The sequence below is a fragment of the Pelobates fuscus genome, chromosome 8 (assembly GCF_036172605.1).
Source record: "Pelobates fuscus isolate aPelFus1 chromosome 8, aPelFus1.pri, whole genome shotgun sequence".
NCBI classification, from domain to species: Eukaryota; Metazoa; Chordata; class Amphibia; order Anura; family Pelobatidae; genus Pelobates; species Pelobates fuscus.
Genome location: NC_086324.1, coordinates 167,872,750 through 167,893,582, shown reverse-complemented (window position 1 = coordinate 167,893,582; position 20,833 = coordinate 167,872,750). Strand labels below are relative to the sequence as shown.

Here is a 20,833-nt window from a genome sequence, read left to right as displayed (position 1 = left end):
CACTATGGGAGGGAGGGGGGGGGATAAGGACCACTATGGGAGGGAGGGGGGGATAAGGACCACTATGGGAGGGAGGGGGGTATAAGGACCACTATGGGAGGGAGGGGGGGGGATAAGGACCACTATGGGAGGGAGGGGGATAAGGACCACTATTGGAGGGAGGGGGATAAGGACCACTATTGGAGGGAGGGGGGTATAAGGACCACTATGGGAGGGAGGGGGGGTATAAGGACCACTATGGGAGGGGGTGGGATAAGGACCACTATGGGAGGGAGGGGGGTATAAGGACCATTATGGGAGGGAGGGGGGGGGGTATATGGACCACTATGGGAGGGATGGGGGGGATAAGGAACACTATGGGAGGGAGAAGGGGGATAAGGACCACTATGAGAGGTAGGGGGTGGGATAAGGACCACTATGGGAGGGGAGGGGGAAGTAAGGACCACTAGGGGAGGGGAGGGTAAGGACCACTAGGGGAGGGGTGAGTCAGGACCACTGGGGGGGGGGAGTGAAGGATCACGGGGGTGGGGAGGTAAGGACCACTGAGGGAGGAGGAGGGGAAGTCAGGACATATGGGGGGGGGGAGGGGGGCGGCAAAAAATTTTTTGCCTACGGCGGCAAATATCCTTGCACCGGCCCTGCACACACTGCATTCACACACTGCATTCATGCACACACACTCTGCATTCATGCACACACACACTGCATTCATGCACACACACACTGCACTCATACACACACTGCACTCATACACACACGCTGCACTCATACACACACACATACGCACACACTGCATTCATTATACACACACTGTAAATAAATATTCAATTAATATATTTTTTTTAGGATCTAATTTTATTTAGAAATTTACCAGTAGCTGCTGCATTTCCCACCCTAGTCTTATACTCGAGTCAATAAGTTTTCCCAGTTTTTTGGGATAAAATTAGGGGCCTCGGCTTATATTCGGGTCGGCTTATACTCGAGTATATACGGTATTAGGCAAATGAGTATTTTGACCACATCATCCTCTTTATAAATGTTGTCTTACTCCAAGCTGTATAGGCTCGAAAGCCTACTACCAATTAAGCATATTAGGTGATGTGCATCTCTGTAATGAGAAGGGGTGTGGTCTAATGACATCAACACCCTATATCAGGTGTGCATAATTATTAGGCAACTTCCTTTCCTTTGGCAAAATGGGTCAAAAGAAGGACTTGACAGGCTCAGAAAAGTCAAAAATAGTGAGATATCTTGCAGAGAGATGCAGCACTCTTAAAATTGCAAAGCTTCTGAAGCGTGATCATCGAACAATCAAGCGTTTCATTCAAAATAGTCAACAGGGTCGCAAGAAGCGTGTGGAGAAACCAAGGCGCAAAATAACTGCCCATGAACTGAGAAAAGTCAAGCGTGCAGCTGCCAAGATGCCACTTGCCACCAGTTTGGCCATATTTCAGAGCTGCAACATCACTGGAGTGCCCAAAAGCACAAGGTGTGCAATACTCAGAGACATGGCCAAGGTAAGAAAGGCTGAAAGACGACCAACACTGAACAAGACACACAAGCTGAAACGTCAAGACTGGGCCAAGAAATATCTCAAGACTGATTTTTCTAAGGTTTTATGGACTGATGAAATGAGAGTGAGTCTTGATGGGCCAGATGGATGGGCCCGTGGCTGGATTGGTAAAGGGCAGAGAGCTCCAGTCCGACTCAGACGCCAGCAAGGTGGAGGTGGAGTACTGGTTTGGGCTGGTATCATCAAAGATGAGCTTGTGAGGCCTTTTCGGGTTGAGGATGGAGTCAAGCTCAACTCCCAGTCTTACTGCCAGTTTCTGGAAGACACCTTCTTCAAGCAGTGGTGTGGCGAAACCAACTTCGCCACTGTGAGCTGGAGAAGCCTGGTTGCTAGCCTCCTGCCCTGCGACTATGGCCCCTGGACATATTGTACTATAAAAACTATATTTGGGCATGTAATAATCTATATTACTGTTACTGGGCCTTTAAGGGACATCCGTGGACCTATTGGGACTTTTGGGATACTGTACCTTTAAGACTGTGGAGCGTAGTACAGTAATCCTGCCTTTAATCCTTTAATGTCATGTATGTATTTATGTGTGCAGTTAACCTGGGTTATATATATGCAGCATTCATCTGATTGTTCGGTAGAATCACTCCATTCATTGTATTGAGGAAACTACCGAACAACCAGACCACCCAGGACTAAGTGTGCCTCCAATTACCGGTTGCAACAATGTTGCAAATGGGTAATTGGCAATCAGTGCAGTGTGGTCTTTGTCCTCTGGGTGGCCGCCATTCAGGAAACTAACACGTGGCGGCGGCCATCTTTAACTACCGAACAGCGGTGTTCTGCCGTCGAGCGTCTGGAACTAAAATCGGACACTCGACTAGGCAAACACCGCTGAGACCTCCAGACTTCCAGAAATTCGTATAGAAACTACCGAATGACCCGACGTTCGGTAGAAAGAAACGTACGAACTAGGGGATTCATGCGAATCCCCCTTGGTCTCTATAACACCAGTAATTCGTCTGTTTCATTCACTTGTTTGTGACCGACCGCAGGGCCAAAATGCATGGAACTGTTTTCGGATACTTTACCCATGCGGTCGGTCAATACTTTAAAGTCCCATAACTCCCGAACCGTTTATCCGAATGGGCTGATTTTAACGTATGTTGTTCCCCCAGACTAGGGCTATCTGGAGATATTGGATTTGTGGATGTACCCCAAGTATTTAGGGTACATCCAAAACTTGGGTAAAACTATGTCCCTGTTAATTGTGTTAACAGATATGTTGGAGGGAGGAGATGTGTGGGTTGTACCTTAAACTGGATTGGTGTACTGTAAACCCCTCCCTTGCATGGGGGAATCTCATATAAGCCTGTGTGTGAATAAATCAGTGTTGTTCCTGTTTTAACCCTCAAAATGAAGTGTCGTCTCGTTCTTGGGGGGAATTGGATTGTAAGCTGACTGCCAAGAGTGTAAGCGGATTGTATGCTTTTCCTGTTCAGCTGTTCCAGTTCGGAGTGTTATTTCGTATCCAGATCGGGAGTTTGATGTTCTGCAGTAGCTGTGCCTTTCTGAGAAAAGGGGATTATCGCCTAAACTGGGTTTTATCCTCTTGTAAGTGAAACGGTCCGTTACAAGTGGTACAGGAAGAAGTCTGCATCCTTCAAGAAAAACATGATTTTCATGCAGGACAATGCTCCATCACACGCGTCCAAGTACTCCACAGCGTGGCTGGCAAGAAAGGGTATAAAAGAAGAAAATCTAATGACATGGCCTCCTTGTTCACCTGATCTGAACCCCATTGAGAACCTGTGGTCCATCATCAAATGTGAGATTTACAAGGAGGGAAAACAGTACACCTCTCTGAACAGTGTCTGGGAGGCTGTGGTTGCTTCTGCGCGCAATGTTGATGGTGAACAGATCAAAACACTGACAGAATCCACGGATGGCAGGCTTTTGAGTGTCCTTGCAAAGAAAGGTGGCTATATTGGTCACTGATTTGTTTTTGTTTTGTTTTTGAATGTCAGAAATGTATATTTGTGAATGTTGAGATGTTATATTGGCTTCACTGGTAAAAATAAATAATTGAAATGGGTATATATTTGTTTTTTGTTAAGTTGCCTAATAATTATGCACAGTAATAGTCACCTGCACACACAGATATCCCCCTAAAATAGCTAAAACTAAAAACAAACTAAAAACTACTTCCAAAAATATTCAGCTTTGATATTAATGAGTTTTTTGGGTTCATTGAGAACATGGTTGTTGTTCAATAATAAAATTAATCCTCAAAAATACAACTTGCTTAATAATTCTGCACTCCCTGTATATCAATGGTGGGGGGCAGATTATGCCATTTTATAAATGCCTGGCGCATGTTAACTTCAGACGCTTGAGTACTGCAAACTGTCCTGGGTAATTCCATAGATTTTGTACAATCTCCTATTCAAATGTTTCTACCCAACCAAATGGTTTTCTCTGCACATGACCGGTCCTTAGTAGCAACGGAGATACAATCTCTGGCTTCAAAAGGCGCAATTGTGGAGATACACCCTCACACTCCAAGGTTCTTCAGCAACCTCTTCCTAGTCCCCAAGAAAGGTGGAGGTGTCCGACTGGTAATCAATTTACCCCCTAAACGAATTTGTTGCATACCACCATTTCAAGATGGAAGGTATTCATTCTCTACGAGCGCTACTCCTATTGGGGGATTGGATGGTCAAGCTCGACCCAAAAGACGCATAACTCACCGTTCCAATGTCTGAGGACTGCCAACAATTCCTAGAATTCCGGTGGGAACATGGCATTTCAAATGCCTTCCCTTCAGCCTCTCATTGGCCCCATGGTGTTTCACAAAGCGAATGAAACCAGTGGTTGCCCTCCTATGCAGCAGAGGGGTTCATCTGATAATATACTTGGATGATATACTCCCGGGGGCACAGGATCCTTATCTGCTCAGCAAACACCTATCTTGGATGATGTCTTTACTTTGCAACCTTGGCTTTCTCATCAACAGAGACAAGTCAATTTTAGAGCCTTCTCAGTCAATGGAATTCCTGGGTTTCACCATCAATTCTGTGTGCAGGGCACTCCCACTTCTACTGCCACCCTCCAAGGTCAAGGCCATCAAGAAGGAAATCCGTTGGATGCTGGCACGGCCTGTTCTTACACTGAGACAACTGGCCAGAGTCGCCGGACTTCTCTCAGCCTCAATCCAGGCCATTTCCTCAGGTCCACTTCACTACAGAGCCCTCCAGTGCCTAAAAGCAAAACACCTTAGTTTGGGACTCTCTTACTCAGACTCTGTTCCTCTCGACTGGGCAACCAAAGAAGAACTCATGTGGTGGCTGCAACACATGGAGGCGTGGAACAGCTGAGCAATCTGCGCCGGATCTCGTGGCGGAATCGGATGCTTGGTTGGGACGTGCGCTGTGGTCCCATCTCCACCGGAGTAAAATGGTCTCCGGACGAACAGGAGCTACACATCAACTGTCTCGAACTACTAGCAGACTCATTTGCCCTTCGGAGTCTCTTAAGGATTTCGACCAACGTATTAGCGTATTAACCACCTCGCGGGTACCTGGCAAAAGAAGTCTGGCAATTCTGCCTGAATCGCAATATCTCGGTTCAGGCGGAATACATTCCCGGTATGTCCAACATAGTGGCAGATTGGAACTCCAGATACTTGCGGGATGCCAGCACCTGGCGGCTTATTTAAGTAATTTCCTCCGACTGCAGTCACTCTGTGGCCCTCTGGATATCGACCTTTTTGCATCTTGGTTGAACTCCCAGCTGCTGAAGTTCTTCAGTTGGAGACTGGATCTGGAGGCGTTGGTGCCAGATGCTTTCCTTAAGCCGTGGCCGAACACTCGTCACTACGCTTTTCCTCCCTTCTCGCTGATAGCTCATACACTCAGACGTCACCGGACCTCCCTATAACTCATATCTCCTTTCTGGAAGGCTCAACCATGGTTTCCTATTCTCATGGAGATGGCCATAGACTATCCGAGACTAATCCCTACCTTACCAGACCTCTTACTGGACCCCAGTGGGAACTCTATTGCAGGGGCATTTCAGGTTACTCGCATGGCTCCACTCTGGGGACTCAGCTTCGTCCCAAATGTTCCACAATCAACTCTTGACCTCCTGGCAGGAGCTTGGGTTCCAAGAAACGTAAATCCTACCTTCATGCTTGGAATTCATTGAATAGTTGGTGCATGGAACAACACGTGGACATATCTGCACCTGTGAGTCATGTCTTGAAGTTCCATACTTTGCTATTTGACGATAAATTTATACCGATCGACTATTTCTGCAGCACACCATGGATTGGACGGCTTTCCAGCAGGTAAACATCTCTTGGTGTGTTGTTTCCTCTGCGGCATCAGATTTGCACGCCCACCTCAACCGATATACTCCGCATTATGGGATGTGGACCTCGTCCTCAGTTTTTTTCGAAAATTGGCCAGGGAATGAAGACCTCTCACTCAAACAACTCACAGCGAAGCTGGTGATGCTGTTCTGCCTGATATCCTGTAAATGGGTGTCCGATGTTTGTGCTCTGGTGCAGATCCCATATCTGCACCTGTGAGTCATGTTTTCAGGTTCCTTGCTTCGCTATTTGACCGTGACTTAGCATATTGTACGATAAATTTATACCGATCTGCTATTTCTGCAGGCCACCATGGATTGGAAGGCTTCCCGGCAGGTAAACATCTCTTGGTGTGTGTCGTCTCCTTCGCGGCATCAGATTTGCTCGCCCACCTCAACCTAAATACTCATTATGGGATGTGGACCTCGTCATCAGATTTTTCGAAAATTGGCCAGGGAATGAAGTCCTCTTACTCAAACAACTCATGGCGAAGCTGGTGATGCTGTTCTGCCTGATATCCTGTGAACGGGTGTCAGGTGTTCACGCTCTGGACCTTTCTACACGTTCTTTTACTCCTGAGGGTGTTTCGTTTGATAAGACATATAACACATATATATATATATATATAACACATATGAAAACATCGATCACCTCAGTCCTGTATCCAACTTTTCCTTTAGAACGTTAACCTATGTCCAGTGGTCTGTTTCAAAGAACATGAATCTTTGACTTCTTTAATTCGGGATCCTACATTTCCAAATTTGTTTGTGGCGCTCAGACACCCACATCATCTGGTTTCTGCAGTTACCTTGTCTCGTTGCGTTAAATGGATTATGACGTCAGCTGGTATCGACACCTCAGTGTATCTAAAGCGTTTCTCCACTTTGAACTAGCATAATATGAGCCTCCGTGTCCTTTAATAAAATTACCAAATTTAACTAATTTCATGGCGCGCGGGCCGGGTCCACATTACTCAGCTGGCCGAACCCTTGGTCGCAGGGGTCCGCAGGGCGTCCGGCCCCCTTAAGCGATGGGCCCGGTCGCAGCTGCGACCCCTGCGACCGCGGTAGTTCCGCCACTGGATGTCATGTTATGTTGTTAACACTTTGAGAGTACATGTTTGAATTTTTTATATGAATATTACAGTATTCTTTTTTGCTACTGAGGAATAAAGAAAGAGATAAGCATAATATGAGCCTCCCTGTCCTTAATAAAATCATGAAATTAGTAAAATCTGGTAATTTATTCAACTAAAATTTAATTTTGAACAAGACCAATGTATCTTATTTACACAGACTGATTTCTAAGCACATTTATTGTAGTTTAAAGACACATTGCTGGGAGTATTATTGATGTGGAGCTCTGTTATACACTCAGACACATTACTGGGAGTATTATTGCTGTGGAGCTCTGTTATACACTAAGACACGTTACTGGGAGTCAGGGGCGTACCTAGAGCATTTGGCACCCGGGGCGGACCCTGAGTGTGGCACCCCCCCCCCCCCCCCCCCATAATAAAAATGTAAGAAAACACCCACATTTTTTTCAATGTTTTCAATAATATTTATTGCACACATTTGTAAACTGCTTGTAAAATTTGTCAAATGCGCCAGTTTTGTAGAAGGGGGAAGACCAGTGCTTTTGTAGAAAGGGGCTGGTGAGAACCTTATAGAAAACTCCTGCCCTGCCCCTTTCTACAAAGCCCCTTGTCTCGCCCTTCATATAAAAACGCTGCACCCCGATCACATAAATGTCATACACTCCCTACACATAAAAACCCTGCACCCCAATCACATAAATTTCATTCACTGCACACCCCCTTAATAAAAAACAAAAACGTGCACAACCCCTCTTAATAACAAAAAACCTGCACACCCCCCTTATAAAAACCCTGCACACCCCCTTAACAAAAAAACAAAAATCTGCAGTGCACATCCTCCCTTAATAAATAGAATACTGCAACCCCCTTAATCAAAAAAACCCTGCACCCCCATTATTTAAACCTCCCCCTTTAATTCTTTAATCCACAGCCCCCTTTAATTAATCCACACACCCCTTAATTAATACACCCCCCTTAATTAATCCACACACCCCTTAATACACCCCCGTTAATTAATACACCCCCCTTAATTAATCCACCCCCCCTTAATTAATACACCCCCCTCAATTAATACACACACCCCTTGATTAATCCTCACTGCCCCTTAATTAATACACCCCCTTAATTAATACACCCCCCTTAATTAATACACCCCATTAATTAATACACCCCTTTAATTAATCCTCACTCCCCTTAATTAATACACCCCCTTAATTAATCCTCACTTTCCCTTAATTAATACACTCCCCTTAATTAATACACTCCCCTTAATTAATACACCCCCCTTAATTAATCCACTCCCCCCTTAATACACCCCCTTAATTAATCCTCACTGCCCCTTAATTAATCCACCCCCTTAATTAATCCTCACTCCCCCTTAATTAATACACCCCCTTTAATTAATCCACACCCCCCTTAATTAATACACCCCCTTAATTAATCCTCACACCCCCCTTAATTAATCCACACCCCCTTAATACACCCCCTTAATTAATACTCACCCCCATTAATTAATAGGCCCCCCTTAATTAATACACCCCCTTAATTAATCCTCACTCCCCTTAATTAATACACCCCCCTAAATTAATACACATCCCTTAATTAATCCTCACTCCCCCCTTAATGAATACAGCCCCCTTAATTAATCCACACACCCCTTAATTAATACAGCCCCCTTAATTAATCCACACCCCCCTTAATTAATACACCCCCTTAATTAATCCTCACACCCCCCTTAACTTAATTAATCTACACCCCCTTAATTAATACCCCCATTAATTAATACACCCCCCTTAATTAATCCTCACTCCCCCCTTAATTAATCCACACACACCCTTAATTAATACACCCCCTTAATTAATCCACACCCCCTTAATACACCCCCCTTAATTAATACTCACCCCCATTAATTAATACACCCCCCTTAATTAATCCTCACTCCCCCCTTAATTAATACAGCCCCCTTAATTAATACAGCCCCCTTAATTAATCCACACCCCCCTTAATTAATACACCCCCTTAATTAATCCTCACACCCCCCTTAATTAATCCACACCCCCTTAATACACCCCCTTAATTAATACTCACCCCAATTAATACACCCCCCTTAATTAATTAATACACCCCCCTTAATTAATCCACACCCCCTTAATTAATACACCCCCCTTAATTAATCCACACCCCCTTAATTAATACACCCCCCCTTAATTAATCCACACCCCCCTTAATTAATACACCCCCTTAATTAATCCTCACCCCCCCCTTAATTAATCCACACCCCCTTAATACACCCCCTTAATTAATACTCACCCCAATTAATACACCCCCCTTAATTAATTAATACACCCCCCTTAATTAATCCACACCCCCTTAATTAATACACCCCCCTTAATTAATCCACACCCCCTTAATTAATACACCCCCCTTAATTAATCCACACCCCCCTTAATTAATACACCCCCTTAATTAATTAATACACCCCCCTTAATTAATCCACCCCCCTTAATACACCCCCTTAATTAATACTCACCCCAATTAATACACCCCCCTTAATTAATTAATACACCCCCCTTAATTAATCCACACCCCCTTAATTAATACACCCCCCTTAATTAATACACACCCCCTTAATTAATACAAACCCCTTAATTAATCCACACCCCCCTTAATTAATACACTCCCTTAATTAATTAATACACCCCCTTAATTAATACTCACCCCATTAATTAATACACCCCCCTTAATTAATACACCCCCCTTAATTAATCCTCACCCCTTTAATTAAACCTCCCTCCCCTTCTTTAATTAATCCATTATCCACCCCTCCCCCCCCCCCACTTTAATTAATTTAGCCCCATCACATAAAATGACTACTCACATTTTGATGATGCCTTGACCGCCTGAATATCCGTGAAGGCGGGCTGACGGCGCTGCGCACGACGTCATCATGTTGCGCGACGTCGCGGCCCGCAACACTCCTCCCCCTTCTCCTTGAATTAAGTCCCGCCGGGCGCAAAGGTGCTGCGGCTGTGCGCAGCCGCCGCAGCGTAATGATGGGGGGTGACACATGACACTGGACGTCATGGCACCCCCCTAGTCAGTGGCACCCGGGGCGGGCCGCCCCCCCCGCCCCCCCCTTAGTACGCCACTGCTGGGAGTATTATTGCTGCGGAGCTCTGTTATACACTCAGAAACATTACTGGGAATATTATTGCTGTGGAGCTCTGTTATACACTCAGACATTACTGGGAGTATTATTGCTGTGGAACTCTGTTATACACTCAGATACATTACTGGGAGTATTATTACTGTGGAGCTCTTTGATACACTTAGATACATTACTGGGAGTATTATTGCTGTGGAGCTCTGTTATACACTCAGACACATTACTGGGAGTATTATTGCTGTGGAGCTCTGTTATACACTAAGACACGTTACTGGGAGTATTATTACTGTGGGGCTCTGTTATACACTCAGACACATTACTGGGAGTATTATTGCTGTGGAGCTCTGTTATACACTCAGAAACATTACTGGGAGTATTACTACTGTGGTGCTCTGTTAAACACTCAGATACATTACTGGGAGTATTATTGCTGTGGAGCTCTGTTATACACTCAGACACATTACTGGGAGTATTATTGCTGTGGAGCTCTGTTATACACTCAGACACATTACTGGGAGTATTATTGCTGTGGGGCTCTGTTATACACTCAGACACATTACTGGGAGTATTATTGCTGTGGGGCTCTGTTATTCACTCAGACACATTACTGGGAGTATTATTGCTGTGGGGCTCTGTTATACACTCAGACACATTACTGGGAGTATTATTGCTGTGGAGCTCTGTTATACACTCAGACACATTACTGGGAGTATTATTGCTGTGGAGCTCTGTTATTCACTCAGACACATTACTGGGAGTATTATTGCTGTGGAGCTCTGTTATACACTCAGACACATTACTGGGAGTATTATTGCTGTGGAGCTCTGTTATACACTCAGACACATTACTGGGAGTATTATTGCTGTGGAGCTCTGTTATACACTCAGACACATTACTGGGAGTATTATTGCTGTGGAGCTCTGTTATTCACTCAGACACATTACTGGGAGTATTATTGCTGTGGGGCTCTGTTATACACTCAGACACATTACTGGGAGTATTATTGCTGTGGAGCTCTGTTATACACTCACACATTACTGGGAGTATTATTGCTGTGGAGCTCTGTTATTCACTCAGACACATTACTAGGAGTATTATTGCTGTGGAGCTCTGTTATACACTCAGACACATTACTGGGAGTATTATTGCTGTGGTGCTCTGTTATACACTCAGATAAATCAACAATACGGAACTCCTAGAAAAGAGGGTCTTTGGGAAAGAAATTAGGGACAGTCCCTCCTAAATAGGGACATTTGGGAGGTATGATGCTATGTAGCTAGACATATATAAAGACAATTTATTTGCACAAATAATTACCACAGAGTACATTTTTGATACCTGTAAACAAAAACTGGCACTATAATCTCTTGGATTTTTGGGGTTTTTATAAGTGCTTCATTATTCCTCTTAGATCCATCTTTCCACATCACTTCGCCTGTTGTACGTAGCTGACCTGAATAAAGAGAATAAAGACTATTATCAAAACTTTTCAAAGTAAAATCGGACAACCCACAAATTCACAGAATGACAATTGAGTCTGTATGATGTCAAACCTTAAATGATCACTATAGTGTCAGGAAAACAAAGCGGTTTTCCTGACACTATGTCATCCTTGGGGGACCCCCGACGTCAGGGTCCCCCTCCCGTGGCGCTGAAGGGGTTAAAACCCCTTCAGCTACTTACTTTAATCCAGCGCCGGGCTCCCTCGGCGCTAGTGACCTCTCCTGCCCCGCCGACGTCAGCTCCCGAGTGGAGCCGAATGCGCATGTGCGGCAAGTGCCCCGCGCGCATTCAAACAGTCCATAGGAAAGCATTTCTTAATTGCTTTCCTATGGACGCTCTGCGCAATGAATGCGAAATTCGCATACAGCATCGTAGATGCGCCTCTAGCGGCTGTCAGGAAGACAGCCACTAAAGGGTTGGATTAACCCTGCATTGTAAACATAGCAGTTTCTCTGAAGGGTTACATCTGAAGGGTTAAAACCTGGGGGACCTAGCACCCAGTCCATTCAGCTAAAGTGGTCTGGGTGACTATAGTGTCCCTTTAAAGGAACTCTATAGGTAAGAAAAATGCATATCCTTTATACCTACTGTCACTAAATGCTTTTTTCTCTTAATAGTGTAAAAATGAGCTTAAGAAGTACCCCTTGTAATCTTTACTTTGATCAGATTTTCTGCTCCTCCTACTGATTTCTGCAGTATGCTGCAGTGATTCTCCATGAGGATCAGTAATGACACGCCCACAATGTCTGTCACCCTAACCCTAACCCTGACCCTATTCATAACCCTAACCCTAAACTTACCCCAAACCCTACCATAACCCTACTCCTAACCCTGCTCCTAACCCAACCCTACCCTAACCCTACCCCAACTGCTAAACTAACCCTCCCCTAACCTAACCCTACCCCTACCCTTAACCCTACCACTAACCCTACTCCTAAACCAACCCTAACCCTACCCTAACCCCACCCTACCCCTAACCGTATATCAACCCTAACCCTACCTCTACCTCTAACCCTAACCAACCTTAACCATACCCCTAACTTAACCCTAACCCTACCCTAACCCTACACTTACCCGAAGTTCCGAAGTGCCGAACCGACCGAAGTCCCGAATTTAAGAATGCCAAACCGAACCAAACATTTTTCCCATGCACATCCCTAATTTATACTGCAGTTGCTTTGTATCATTATATTTGTGCGTATATGAGCTATTATATTGTTTGTGGTATCGTGTATAAAACCTATGAATGTGGGCTGCTTGTGGAATTGTGTGTGGATGGATATGTCACATTGACTGTTTGCTAGTGTGTGTATGTGTGGGGCTGTTTGAGCTATTGCATGTGAGAGGCTGCATGTGGGGTTGTGTGCATGTATGTGGATTGTTAGCGGGTTACGTTTGTGCGGATTGTGTGTATGTTCGTATTATTTGTATGATGGGAGGGTTATTGTGCTTTTCTGTGTATATCTAGCAGTGTGGTTGGCTTCCCTGGGTTCCAGTGGGTACCAGGCTGGCCAGTTACAGCTCAAGGACAGGAGCTGCAACAGCAGCTGTGGGCTGCTCTACTACAGTGTGGATTCCCATTCACAAGTGCTGGAATGAAGTGATCTGAGATCACTTCCTCTACGTGCTGCAATGCATAAATTGAGGATTGTCCTTCACCACCTTTTCGTATTAGCAGATATCTGAAGTTGAGTGCCGTGCAAAGACACCTTGAGTGCCGTGCATGGCACACGTGCCATAGGTTGCCTACCCTGCTTTATGAGAATCAGTAATGACACACCCACAATGTCTGTCCACCAATGGCCATGCTCCAGTGATTCCGTATAAGAATCCTTAATGACAAGCCCACAATGTCTGTCCACCAATGGCCATGCTCCAGTGATTCTCTATGAGAATCCGTAATGACACGCCTACAATGTCTGTCCACCAATGGCCATGCTCCAGTGATTGTCTAAGAGAATCCGTAATGACACGCCTACAATGTCTGTCCATCAATGGCAATGCTCCAATGATTCTCTATGAGACTCAGTAATGACACGCCCACAATGTCTGTTCACCAATGGCAATGCTCCAGTGATTCCGTATAAGAATCCTTAATGACAAGCCCACAATGTCTGTCCACCAATGGCCATGCTCCAGTGATTCTCTATGAGAATCCGTAATGACACGCCCACAATATCTGTTCACCCATGGCCATACTCCAATAATTCTCTATGAGAATCAGTAATGACACGCCCACAATATCTGTTCACCCATGGCCATACTCCAGTAATTCTCTATGAGAATCAGTAATGACACACATCACTGGGTGTGCCTAAGCTTCACTCAGCTCAACACATGCCCACAATGCCTTCCCAAGCCTCCTCACAGTCCTCAGCATTCAGACACTACAACAAACAAACCACATCACACACACACACACACACAAACATGTCCTTACCACATACAGGGTAATAGGTTTATTATAAATAAATATAGAGACAGACAAACTGATAAATAACTATAGAATTTTTTGTTATCTCTCTCTCTCTCTCTCTCTATATATATATATATATATATATGCTGTATATATTATCTATCTATCTTTACCTATATATCTCTTCTCTACATATCTGTCTATCTATATTTCTATTTATCTCTCTCTATCTCTATCTATATATCTATCTATATCTCTAGGGAGGTTGGCTGACAGGGACTGGCAGGGGAGGGGTTAACAGGGGTTACTGAGGTGGGCTAATAGGGACTGGCAAGGGAGGGGTTAACAGTGGGTAGTGAGATTCGCTGACAGGGACTGGAAGTGGAGGGGTTAACAGTGGGTAGTGAGTTTGACTGTCAGGTGAGGGGTTAAAAGTGGGTAGTGAGGCGGCTGACAGGGAAGTTGTTTACTGTGGGTAGGGAGGTTGGTTGACTGGGATTGGCAGGGAAGAGATTAACAGTAAGTAGTGAGGTTGGCTGAAGCGGTTAACAGTGGGTTGTGAGGTTGGCCGAAAGGGTTAACAGTGAGTAGTGTGGTTGGCTGACAGGTATTTCTCAGCCAATCCTGGACTAAAGTGATTGCTCCATATTATTTAATAAAATTTATAGTCCTGAACCAGACTGGGGAAGGTTTAGTTTGATACTTACAGAACTGAGCTGATATCTCAAATAATTCCTCTTCCGTTAGCTTAGTAATACCCCTGTTATCAGTCATGTAGACGGCATTATTTAATTTGAACTCATTTCTCATCATGGTGGTGGCTGTATTAGCTATGCTGGAATTAGCCACATTGCGATACTTAACGTCTTTGGCAACGCACAAACAAGAGTTAATAAGGGATGATTTGCCGTGTCCTGTCATCCCAAAGAGCTGCACACAAACTCGACTGTATCCATGTCCTTGGAGATTCTGGGTGGACCCCGGGGTGTACTCAGACAGCCTCTTCCTTATCTCGCTATCACCAACATAAAACAGCATGATTCAATGTGAGACGGGAAGAGACCTACAGATCTGACAAAACAAACACAAACAAAAATACATTAATAAGGCATGATATACGTATTGTATATATATTATATCTTCATCTTATTGTTGACAGACATCACATGCGCAATTTTAGCCATACTCCATATTAACGCTTAAAGCGCACTGTCACCATTGGGAGACTTTGCCGAATTCGCAAAGTCCACCAACAGTGACATAGCCGCTGGGGGTCCGGTGGACGGGGGATGGAGGGCAGGTATACGTTAAATTACCTGCACAAGCTTACAGCATTTAGGTTGCCAGTGCCGGCTGCAGGAATTGACATTGAGGTTGCCAGCGCTGGCTCCTCCTTGTGTCAGGAAAAGTCAAGCGGAGGAAATATACAGATACAAAGTAGTCCCTACTTTGTCTCTGTATATCTCTTGACTGGGTTGGAATTTCAATGAAATAATGTTCTTTATTAAATACTCTTTTTCATATGGAGTGACAGTGCAGCTTTAAACTAGCTATACAGCCCCTTCCTCCATATTATATCATTACCTAGCTATATACAGCCCCTTCCTCCATATTATATCATTACCTAGCTATATACAGCCCCTTCCTCCATATTATATCATTACCTAGCTATATACAGCCCCTTCCTCCATATTATATCATTACCTAGCTATATACAGCCCCTTCCTCCGTATTACAGCGTTAACTAGCTATATACAGCCCCTTCCTCCATATTACAGCATTAACTAGCTATATACAGCCCCTTCCCTCTGTATTACAGCATTAACTAGCTATATACAGCCCCTTCCCTCTGTATTACAGCATTAACTAGCTATATACAGCCCCTTCCTCCATATTATATCATTACCTAGCTATATACAGCCCCTTCCCTCTGTATTACAGCATTAACTAGCTATATACAGCCTCTTCCCTCCGTATTACAGCATTAACTAGCTACATACGGCCCCTCCCCTCCATATTACAGCATTAACTAGCTATATACGGCCCCTTCCCTCCTTATTACAGCATTAACTAGCTATATACGGCCCCTTCCCTCTGTATTACAGCATTAACTAGCTATATACTCCTCGTTCCTCCGTATTACAGCATTAACTAGCTATATACAGCCTCTTCCTCCGTATTACAGAATTAACTAGCTATATACAGCCCCTTCCCTCCGTATTACAGCAATAACTAGCTTTATACACCCCGTTCCTCCGTATTACAGCGTTAACTAGCTATATACAGCTCCTTCCCTCCATATTACAGCAGTAACTAGCTATATACAGCCCCTTTCCTCCGTATCACAGCATTAACTAGCTCTATACAGTCCCTTCCTCCATATTACAGCATTAACTAGTTATATACAGCCCCTTTCTTCCATATTACAGCATTAACTAGCTTTATACAGCCCATTCCCTCCATATTACAGCATTAACTAGCTATATACAGCCCCTTCCCTCCGTATTACAGCATTAACTAGCTATATACAGCCCCTTCCTCCATATTACAGCATTAACTAGCTATATACAGCCCCTTCCTCCATATTACAGCATTAACTAGCTATATACAGCCCCTTCCTCCATATTACAGCATTAACTAGCTATATTCAGCCCCTTCATCCATATTACAGCATTAACTAGCTATATACAGCCCCTTCCCTCCATATTACAGCATTAACTAGCTATATACAGCCCCTTCCTCCATATTACAGCATTAACTAGCTCTATACAGTCCCTTCCTCCATATTACAGCATTAACTAGTTATATACAGCCCCTTTCTTCCATATTACAGCATTAACTAGCTATATACAGCCCCTTCCTCCATATTACAGCATTAACTAGCTATATACAGCCCCTTCCCTCCATATTACAGCATTAACTAGCTATATACAGCCCCTTCCTCCATATTACAGCATTAACTAGCTATATAAAGCCCCTTCCCTCCATATTACAGCAGTAACTAGCTATATACAGCCCCTTCCCTCCATATTACAGCATTAACTAGCTATATACAGCCCCTTCCTCCATATTACAGCATTAACTAGCTATATACAGCCCCTTCCCTCCATATTACAGCATTAACTAGCTATATACGGCCCCTTCCCTCTGTATTACAGCATTAACTAGCTATATACAGCCCCTTCCTCCGTATTACAGCAATAACTAGCTATATACAGCCCCTTCCTCCGTATTACAGCATTAACTAGCTATATACAGCCCCTTCCTCCGTATTACAGCATTAACTAGCTATATACAGCCCCTTCCTCCATATTACAGCATTAACTAGCTATATACAGCCCCTTCCCTCTGTATTACAGCATTAATTAGCTATATACAGCCCCTTCCCTCCATATTACAGCATTAACTAGTTATATACAGCCCCTTCCCTCCGTATTACAGCATTAACTAGCTATATACAGCCCCTTCCTCCATATTACAGCAATAACTAGCTATATACAGCCCCTTCCTCCGTATTACAGCATTAACTAGCTATATACAGCCCCTTCCTCCATATTACAGCATTAACTAGCTATATACAGCCCCTTCCCTCTGTATTACAGCATTAATTAGCTATATACAGCCCCTTCCCTCCATATTACAGCATTAACTAGTTATATACAGCCCCCTCCCTCCGTATTACAGCATTAACTAGCTATATACAGCCCCTTCCTCCATATTACAGCATTAACTAGCTATATACAGCCCTTCCCTCTGTATTAAAGCATTAACTAGCTATATACAGCCCCCCTCCATATTACAGCATTAACTAGCTATATACAGTCCCTTCCTCCATATTACAGCATTAACTAGCTATATACAACCCCTTCCCTCCATATTACAGCATTAACTAGCTATATACAGCCCTTTCCCTCCGTATTACAGCATTAACTAGCTATATACAGCCCTTCCCTCTGTATTAAAGCATTAACTAGCTATATACAGTCCCTTCCTCCATATTACAGCATTAACTAGCTATATACAGCCCCTTCCTCCATATTACAGCATTAACTAGCTATATACAGCCCTTTCCCTCCGTATTACAGCATTAATTAGCTATATACAGCCCTTCCCTCCGTATTACAGCATTAACTAGCTATATACAGCCCCTTCCTCCGTATTACAGCATTAACTAGCTATATACAGCCCCTTCCTCCGTATTACAACATTAACTAGCTATATACAGCCCCTTCCTCCGTATTACAGCATTAACTAGCTATATACAGCCCCTTCCCTCTATATTACAGCATTAACTAGCTATATACAGCCCCTTTCCTCTATATTACAGCATTAACTAGCTATATACAACCCTTCCCTCCGTATTACAGCATTAACTAGCTATATACAGCCCCTTCCTCCGTATTACAACATTAACTAGCTATATACAGCCCCTTCCTCCGTATTACAGCATTAACTAGCTATATACAGCCCCTTCCTCCGTATTACAACATTAACTAGCTATATACAGCCCCTTCCTCCGTATTACAGCATTAACTAGCTATATACAGCCCCTTCCCTCTATATTACAGCATTAACTAGCTATATACAGCCCCTTTCCTCTATATTACAGCATTAACTAGCTATATACAACCCTTCCCTCCGTATTACAGCATTAACTAGCTATATACAGCCCTTCCCTCCGTATTACAGCATTAACTAGCTATATACAGCCCCTTCCTCCATATTACAGCTTTAACTAGCTATATACAACCCCTTCCTCCGTATTACAGCATTAACTAGCTATATACAGCCCCTTCCTCCGTATTACAACATTAACTAGCTATATACAGCCCCTTCCTCCGTATTACAGCATTAACTAGCTATATACAGCCCCTTCCCTCTATATTACAGCATTAACTAGCTATATACAGCCCCTTTCCTCTATATTACAGCATTAACTAGCTATATACAACCCTTCCCTCCATATTACAGCATTAACTAGCTATATACAGCCCTTCCCTCCGTATTACAGCATTAACTAGCTATATACAGCCCTTCCCTCTGTATTACAGCATTAACTAGCTATATACAGCCCCTTCCCTCCATATTACAGCATTAACTAGCTATATACAGCCCTTCCCTCCATATTACAGCATTAACTAGCTATATACAGCCCCTCCCTCCGTATTACAGCATTAACTAGCTATATACAGCCCCTTCCCTCCATATTACAACATTAACTAGCTATATACAGCCCCTTCCTCCGTATTACAGCATTAACTAGCTATATACAGTCCATTCCCTCCGTATAACAGCATTAACTAGCTATATACAGCCCCTTCCCTCCGTATTACAGCATTAACTAGCTATATACAGCCCCTTCCTCCGTATTACAGCATTAACTAGCTATATACAGTCCATTCCCTCCGTATTACAGCATTAACTAGCTATATACAGCCCCTTCCCTCCATATTACAGCATTAACTAGCTATATACAGCCCCTTCCCTCCATATTACAGCATTAACTAGCTATATACAGGCCGTTCCTCCATATTACAGCATTAACTAGCTATATACAGCCCCCTCCCTCAGTATTACAGCATTAACTAGCTATATACAGCCCTTCCCTCCGTATTACAGCATTAACTAGCTATATACAGCCCCCTCCCTCAGTATTACAGCATTAACTAGCTATATACGGCCCCCTCCCCTCCATATTACAGCAGAAAACTAAGTGCATGCACACCCTTCTCGACACAGAGATTGTTTGTGTGACATATTCCATTGGCGACTCCTCCAATTTCCCACTTTTCCTTAGAACACTTTGATAAATCTCCCCCATACAGTACAGGTATAAACAATCAATACATTACAGTTATAATAGCTACATACCATATAATTATACATTAATAATAGAAACCTATTCTGTGTTTGTCTCTCACTTACTGTCTGCCACCAGATCGGGGAAGAAATAGAAAATGCAGCTTACACTCAAAATGAAAGTAAAAGCAGAAAAAACTGTAACAGTTCATTGGGTGAAGAGATATTCCATTACAGGAGCAAATATTGAGGGCTGGTACACAGGAGTAGGTACAAACTAGGAGATAGTGATACAAAGGGGTAGGTACACAGGGGTAGATACAAACTAAGAGATAGTGATACAAAGTGGTAGGTACACAGGGGTAGATACATATTTTAAGAACACATCCAGGTTGTGTTGCAACAAAAAATATGCTAAGGACAAAAAACACATAAATTAGATGGGAAAAGGGGCGTGGTCTGACCGCCGACTTAAATGGCCAGCTGATCTAAGAGCTCCCGCTCAGTACACTTTCAATCAAGCACTTGCCTTTAGCATCGAACCTCACAAACAACCACAAACGCAGCAGAACATGTCCAGTACAGGACGGAAGGAACCCACTATCTCCTGTTTGCCACCTCACGCCCCACGAGGATGTCGCAAGATGGCCGCCGGGCTAGCCCATGAGGCTCCCTCTTGCAGGCCTTGACCACAGACAGGTAAACCCCAGAGGGCCAGCAGAGTGACACGCACCAAATACTGGCCAAGCTTGCGGAGGTCCTCAGCTACCTGGCCGGAGAAATAACCCAAAGCTCCAAGGAGGTAAAGTCCAAGATACAAGCCCTGGGATCCTGCACATAGGACCTGGAGACCAAGGTCGAGCGGACAGCTCGGGCCCACAGCGATGTAGCCATGCACTCAGGCACGATGGAACTGAAAGTAAATGACCTAGAGATGCTGGTGAAGGACTTAGTGA

The 20,833-nt window shown here is 43.9% G+C and overlaps 1 protein-coding gene across 1 annotated transcript in view; it reads right to left on the bottom strand.

Moving 5' to 3' along the window:
* The window catches only part of LOC134571352 (uncharacterized), a 43,540-nt gene extending 23,519 nt beyond the window's left edge, over positions 1-20,021 (bottom strand). The window contains exons 1-3 of the mRNA XM_063429553.1: positions 20,000-20,021; positions 14,786-15,149; positions 11,498-11,612 (exon numbers count right to left, since the gene is read on the bottom strand). Of these exons, the coding sequence (XP_063285623.1) occupies positions 11,498-11,612; positions 14,786-15,116 (446 nt within the window). The 5' untranslated portion in view covers positions 15,117-15,149; positions 20,000-20,021. The remainder of the gene's footprint in view (positions 1-11,497; positions 11,613-14,785; positions 15,150-19,999) is intronic.
* Positions 20,022-20,833: the final 812 nt, after the last annotated feature.